The 7,663-nt window shown below is 48.2% G+C and overlaps 1 protein-coding gene across 1 annotated transcript; it reads right to left on the reverse strand.

The window, feature by feature from the left end:
- Positions 1-629: 629 nt before the first annotated feature.
- Positions 630-7,439, reverse strand: LOC124683384 (protein DETOXIFICATION 19-like). The gene is made up of 7 exons (XM_047217905.1): positions 7,173-7,439; positions 2,001-2,545; positions 1,832-1,918; positions 1,689-1,745; positions 1,346-1,584; positions 1,059-1,177; positions 630-980 (listed from the first exon to the last, which is right to left on the reverse strand). The coding sequence occupies exons 1-7, from the start codon at positions 7,437-7,439 to the stop codon at positions 852-854; spliced, it is 1,443 nt and encodes a 480-aa protein (XP_047073861.1). The 3' UTR covers positions 630-851.
- Between the last annotated feature and the right edge of the window lie 224 nt (positions 7,440-7,663).

A 7,663-nucleotide genomic window follows, 5' to 3' on the forward strand; every position in this document is an offset into this window, starting at 1 on the left:
ACGCGACCGTGACTGCTCCTCAACCGCCGCGAGCAGGCCTCGGCCATGACCAACGCTGGCGATTTCCCCACGAGGCATGTTGCCGCCGCTGCTCCTCCTCTCACTGTCAGTCGCATTTGCGCTGCTCCTCCGCCATCACGCGCTACTGCCACTGCAAGCTCGCGTCCCGTCCGCTGCGAGCTTGTCCCGAGCCGTCCATGGCTGAGCTCTACTATGTCGCCATGGACAACGGTCTGAGCTATGAGAAGATGGGTATGTGGATTCACTAGATCTTTCTCTGATAGATCTCCGGCGTGCGGGATTTGTCGTTGGCGAGCTCAAATCCGTCCACGGTGGTGAAGGTCAAGGTTGGGTGAACTTTTTTAATGTTACATATGGTGTCGGGATCAAATATATGTGTTACTTGTTTTTGTTGTGTAAGTACGTGCAAACTGATACGGTCATTTCTGTATATTTGATAGAGAGATTATACCAATGTTATATGCGTGTTCTTTTAATGTGTGAAAAAATGTTAGATATAATGCAAAGAAATGTCGCAAAACAATGTAATTTTTTAAAAAATGTTGCACACACAGAAAAGTATGTTACATTCGGCAAAAATTGTACCAATTACGATTTTTTTGTACCATAACCGGTTATAGCTACAGCCGACTGATCCCTAGGTTCGCCTTCACCAAAACGCGTGGGTAAATACAGAAAAAAACATCACAAACCGCTGGAGGCGAACGTTCAAGTGCAAGCCACACGGATGATGCTACCGCCCACCACCGTCTGATCCTAAATTACATCAATCGTGAACTAACACGTGCGTCTATGCCCATTGATCAAGCGACTCTTGCTTTGGAGAGAAATCAAGCGACGTAGTTGACCTTATCTTGTTGCATCGCGTCCACGATCTTGGACCATTTGGTGCAGATGGTGATCACCACCAGCGTGCATGTCTGGCACGTCAGCCCACAGAGCAGACCCGACCATAAACCCTGCAAAAATCGACAAGATTTGTACGTCAGCTAGCTATTTTTCCAGATCAGAGGGAGTTTCCTTCATTCATTACGTACCTTGGTGTTGAAGTTGAGTTTGAAGGCGAAGAGGATGGCCAGCGGCATGCCGATGATGTAGAACGCCACCAGGTTCGTCATCGCCGCCAGGTGCTGCCATCCGCAGCCCCTCGCCACCCCTGCCACACGCCAATTCATTTATCTGTTTGCTCGATTGTTTAACATCAGCAGTGCATTCTAGTCTCTGATTTTGTGTTCGTGATATTGAAATATAATCATTCGTGCAAGATAGGATAGAGATTCTCGGCAATTGGTGTATATAACTAGCTAACGGATCGTTGTGTCACCTGACAAGACGCCCTGGGCTGAGTCGAGCACGATGGAGATCATCATGAAAGGGGTGATGGCCGCGAACTCTGCCGCAATCACCGCGCTCCCGCTGAAGAGGCTCGCCCAGAAGCTGTGGCCGAAGCCCAGCACTAGGAGGAAGGAGAGGGCGAGGAACACTGACAGCTTCAACGTCACCGCCACCGCGTTCTTCGCCCTGTCTATGTTCCCGGCACCAATTTCATTCGACACCCTCGTGCTGCAAAAAGGTGCAAGCAACAACAACATAAACCTCCAAAATTATACACACGCACATGGAAACACCAACTTGGGATCTGCCTGGGTCTGAAATTGGGGCAGTACCTCACAGCAGCACTGAACCCGTAGGTGATCATGTAGGCAATGGCCTCCGTGCTCACGCTGCATTTGGGAATTTAACATGGATGAAGTCGATTCATATCATGTAGTAAAGATCCATCAGTCGTACGGCAAGAGACATAACTTACCAAATGGCGATCAAGGACGTGCTCACAGTGGAATTCGGCAGCAGGCCAGCAAGCAGCACCAGGAGCTCCAACGCACAGTACTCCAAGCTGCAGTCAGTACGAATGTCAATATCCAAACCAATTCAATTGGGGAATCGAAATGTGTGTGTAGTGAATGTACTACACATACCAGACCATGATGGCGGAGGGCGCTGCGAGCCTGATCGTCGGCAGCACGTAGCTGAAGGCGTCAACGGAGAAGCCCTTCCACGTCTCGTCGAACTTCTTGGACCACATCACGTAGCCGAGTAGCATCAGGCAGGAGAACCAGAAGGAGACGGAGATGGAGGCGGACGAGCCGGCGAGGCCCAAGCCGAGCACGTTCACCAGAAGGTGGTTCAGCACGACGTGGAACGCGAACGGCACCCCAGAGCAGACGACGAGTGGCAGCACGACGGACTGCGTCTGCAGGTACCGCAGCATGCACTGCAGGAAGGAGTAGGCGAACAGGCCGGGGATCTGGTACCGGATGAACTCCGCAGCGGCACGGGACACCTCGGGTTCCTGATGAAGGAACAGGAGCAGCGGCTCCGTGAGCACCCACACGACGGAGATGAGCACGGACACCACGGCGGAGATGATGAGCGACGACTGGAGGTACAGGCCCAGCATGCGGTACAGCCGGGCACCGTAGGCCTGCCCGCAAAGCGTCTCCAGGGCGCCACTCATGCCAGTCTGAAACGTGGTTCAATATAGCAAATGCGTCAATTCAATACATGAATCCAGCGGCCAAGCAACCTAAAACGTGCAATGCAGGTTTCTTCTACACTGTATGAGGGTTTCAATATTACTAAATCTTAATCTGTCAAGGTTTTTCAGTGACATTCATAGATTTTCTTATTAACAAAATTAGGTCTGACTTAGCCGTAGCCTGTAGATATATACTCCTATTTTCTTTTAACCATTAACGGAAACTGTGGTAATTTATGGTCGCTGACCGTGCATGTACATGCACGTACTCAAACTACATTTGATAGGTTAACCCATTGCCTTGTTGGGATCTGAAAATGATATGTTATCCTTCTTTTTGGCGATAAGTAATTAGATTAGGGCATGTACAATGGTAGGGAAGGTACATTCTCACTTCACATTTGAGAAGACAATAGAAATAGAATGCATTATCTCTTCTTGTCAGCTCTTGTAATTAATGAGAATTGATTAAATTTAGTTGGAAAGTATGTTGCTCAGGAAGACATACATAGAATGGAGAAAATTGGCTTATCTTATTTTCTAAGGGATGATCCTTTAGCTAAAGGAAGACAACCTTCTCTTCCTCTATTCTATCTCTTCGAACTCAACAAATCACTAGGATGGATATCCTGATAGTTAGGCTTACCCCGACAAGCGCACGTGAATGCCGAACCAACGGTACCTAGGTGAGGATTACAGTTAATACCACCCAATTTCCCATCTCTCTGTAGCAACTCTGTGGAGAAGAACTATAGATCCTATATTTGAGTGAGAATTACGAGGGAGTGTTGACAAGATGTTTTGTATATGCCTCTCTCGCTTTATTTTATATTAGTGGAGATACATTCTTTCGTTTTGAACGGGAAAAGCCCAAAAGGGCCTCGGAGCATCTATTTCTTCAGTGGTGATGTTACAGATACAAGAGGAACCGACATAGAAATAAAATTATAAACTTACCCTCATACATTGCAAACAAGCCCTCAGAAAATTCGCCAAAAAAACAATCAAGGCCTTCATCTTCACCGCTCGATACCGAGGACCTCCAGGCACTGGCACCACCATCACCACCGGGGACAAAACCCACTTGTGGTGATGGCGGTAATTATTCCAACATCAAGATCAAAGATCTTCCAGTTAAGGAAGAAGGAGCCCAAGCAACACCTGCAGCTAGGCGCAGAGGGCCTCCCTTGGACATGAATAGCATTGCCAAATCTTGGCCTATGTTGATAAGCTCCACCGCAAAATCAATATTCAGAAGCACAAGCAGAACCTTGTGCTTCATCTTCCCACCTCCATCGCCAAGCACCTGAAGAGTTGGAGATGCCTCCCACTCTCCCTAGACACCACGGTCGGCGAGGGTAGAGAGACGGCGCCAACAATAGGTAGGGGACGACGGAGTCGATGCTTATTGAGGAGATTTGCCACTGGAGCACCATCCACCCACTTCCACCTTGGAAGCAGAAGAATGACCTCCATGGGCGCCCATCCAGGGCCGCGCCAGAGCACCAAGTGGGTAGAGCCTCGCCACACACCTCCAAATCCCGCCGTCACCGAGCTTCCCTTCTCACCCCCCTCGCCTCCACGGTCGGCTAGGAGAAGAAGCAGCACCCCAACACCCCAGACCGAGTGGCAGCAACAACATGCCTTATTTGCGGAGATCCTCGAAGTAGAAGGCACCACCGCCCACTCCCCCGCACCGGAGTACAAAAACAGTGGAACCACACCTCGAGCTGCACCTCGAGCTGCTCGGTCGCCGGAGCAGAAAAACAGTGGAACCACACCTCGAGCTGCATAGGATCTGACCAGAATAACCCAAAGCCCTAATACAAACTACCAACAGAACACCAAGAACTCTACTCCTACCTATACAAACTAATCCGAAGCCTCCCCTTAGCCAACTCCGACCGACATCGCCAACGGGAGCTGCCTCAGTTTGGCCCGACGCCGTGGAGGAACCACTCAGCTACTGCAGTGAGGTGAGAGAGGAGAAGATAGGATGAACCCACCCCAAACCCGGAGATACTTTCTCTATGGACACGATCGAACTGGCTGGCTGGATCTAGCACTAGCGTGTTTTGTGGTTTGTGGATGTAGGCTTGAAGATGAGCGCAGATTATTGTGGCCAATAATTTGTTTCATTATAATTGCTTCAACTCCCCCATTCTCTTTTAGTCTGCATTCTAAAAAAATCAGATAAATTAGTAGTGCATTTATCAGTAGTACTTAAATTGGTAAACATCCAATCCAACCTACTTGGAAATAGTGACATCCAATGGATAAAAGAGGAACACTTCGGGTTTTCCGTATTCTTGTTGACTAAAAGCTAGAATGTAGAGTATTTCAGAATAAATTCTAAACCTAAAATGCAGAGTATTTCAGAACAAAGAGTACTAGTTAATGGTTCTAGTGGAACCGTTTTTTCTCCCAAAAAAAAAGTACCCTCCATCCCAATTCATAGAGCTTGCACGTATTTCTAAATTGTTAATTTGACCAACATAAAAATTATATCATTAGAAATTAGAACATCTTAGCTTTCTAATAATATAATATTTTATATTATATACTCCCTCCGATCCTAAAAAAATGTCGGAGGAGCCATTTTATAGAAACAACCTTGCGTTTATTATTTTCTTAACCCGCACTCCACCTTCAAGCCAGGATCTCCGTTATCCCTCCCAAAAAGCACGAAGTCTGGAGAGGAACCAGACCCATATTCTTCCCAGGAAATTGGCGCCGTGCCCTGCCCTTGCTGAGCGCCGCCGCCCTGCCCCAGCCGTGCGGACGCCCGCCGTCCTTCCAAAACCGTCCGGCTGCCCGCCCTGCTCGCCCCGAGCCGTGCGGCCGCTCTGCACCTGCTCGCCCCCAACCGTGCAGGCGCCGTTGCTCCCACCGGCGGAGCCACCGCTCCGGCCTCCTCCAATCGATGGGGCCGTCTCGAGCTGCTCTCCCTGCTCCGCAGCGTGCCCCTGTTCGCATCGCCGACCCGCATCGCAGCCCACGCCATGAACCTTTCACCCGATAGATTCGGGTGATGCAAAGGACCCGGTCAACAGTTCTTAACGGTTGCGTCAATTTCCGGTTTTAGAAGGGCTAAATGGTAAAACGTAATTACACTAACCGTCCGACACATTTTTCGGATCGGAGGTAGTATGTTGTATTATTATTGTCAATTTTACGACACATGAATACGCGCAAACCCTATGAACAGTGGAAACATTTTTTGTCATTCTTCTGAAATTTCTGTGCAAGCAAACGTTTTATGCTACTTTCGACCTACCCCCTTCATCCACAAATAAGTGAAATCTAGCTCTAAACTTTGTCCACAAAAGAGAGTAATTCTATCATTCTAGTGCACTTTAATTGCTTCTCTTTCATCGCACGAAAATCAAAGCCAATAATATTAAACACATGTTCTGCCTCTTTTCTACAAGCACTTAGCTTATTAGAGGTGAAATAATTAAAGAAGAGAGATGCATCTTCCCAATACATTTTTCACTTCACTTTATAATTTATCTTAAAAACCTGTATGTACACTTATTTGTAGACGAATGGAGTACTTTTATTGCGGGTAAACTAGCAAGTTTATAGTAGAGGAAGTACAATAAATTCTAGTCAGCTGGCTATAAGAATTAAAATAGTAGTATATTATTGCTTAGTTGGAGGAGAGAGAGGAGGAAAGAGAAGGAGAGTGAGCTCTTATGTAAGAGCCCGCTCTAGCACGTGCTCCTAAGCATTTTGTGAGAGTGAACGGTGGGTCATACATTAATTAACTACTACATTTTTATAGCTCACTAGTATTGTATATGTTGACTCTAAGTTGCTATAGGTAACATAGCACTTGGCTTATAGCCAGCGGCTGTCTACACTATTGGAATTGCTCCTACAACTCCATCTGTGCCTATAAACAAGGTGTAAATATATTGCCTCGGCGATTAATTAAGGGGCAAGATGCAGCACGAGATTTCTTTCCAAACGTGCCCCTCATAAAATCTGCAACTCCCTCCTACTCCGGGCTGCAGCAAATTCCGTAAACAAACTGCGTGGGCCAGTGTGCCATGCCCCTTCGTTACTCGCTGGCATTAATTCATCCCGTGTCGTTGAAGTCATGCACAGCGTTTTTGCCCTTAAAATCTGCGTGCACTGTTTTCTAAACCAGTTGAGGTGCATGCACCAGTAACATCTGCATGCACTGGAGTATTGGCCAGTTAGGGTGCATGCACGAGTAAAGCATGTAGCAACTCTAAACCCATGCCTTATATTTTAACGAAAATTGCAAAAAAACAAAGAATATATGCCTTTTGCAAGGGAGGAGGATGACGAGATCGATCTGTGCCGCCGTCTAGCCGGACGTGCCCTCGCCGGACACCAGTAGAATCTTGTTTCCATTGTGTATTCCGGTGTAGTTGTATGCATAAGGGCTTATCTCCCTTCGTCAAAAGAGGCTACCCAAATATGATTTTGCATACACCTATCTTAAGGGAAAAGTAAGTAAAACCGGTTTTTCTAAAAATCCTACTATCAAAACTCGTTTTCTATAGCTGGTCTCTAATCTCTATTATCCAAACAACCACAAATCTGGCAAAGAGTATGTAGAAGCACGAGTAGTACGTACGACGAAGGCGTAGCCGGTGACGGTGGCCCAGGTATTGCCGAGCGTGGCGCCGGCGAGTTGGACGTCGCCGAGGTGGCCGGAGAACATCACGGACACCAGCGGGATGGTGTAGTAGAACATGTTGGTCAGGACCATCGGCACCGCGAACTGCAGCTGCGCCCACGCCTCCTCTGTGTCGATCACGCGGCGTATCCACGCCGCCGACGAGCGCGCCCTCGCCTCGCCACCGTCGGGCTTGGCGGCGCCGAGCAGCGGAGCCGAAGACATGCCGATGTCGATCGGCTGGCCAGATGATAGCTACAGGAAGGAGGAGCTAATGGCCTAATTGGGTTTTCGTGGCGTCTGGCTACCGAGAAGGTCATTCGTGGCGATCAGCGACTGTGATCTGGAATTTATGTATAGCAGGTAGCGTGGGAAGCTAATGGTCGACCACGTTTTCTGTGAGGAGCGTGGCCGGCGTGGGGTGCAGAGTTGGTGGAAATACTAAATGC

This window comes from Lolium rigidum, chromosome 1 (genome assembly GCF_022539505.1).
Source record: "Lolium rigidum isolate FL_2022 chromosome 1, APGP_CSIRO_Lrig_0.1, whole genome shotgun sequence".
Taxonomy (NCBI): Eukaryota; Viridiplantae; Streptophyta; class Magnoliopsida; order Poales; family Poaceae; genus Lolium; species Lolium rigidum.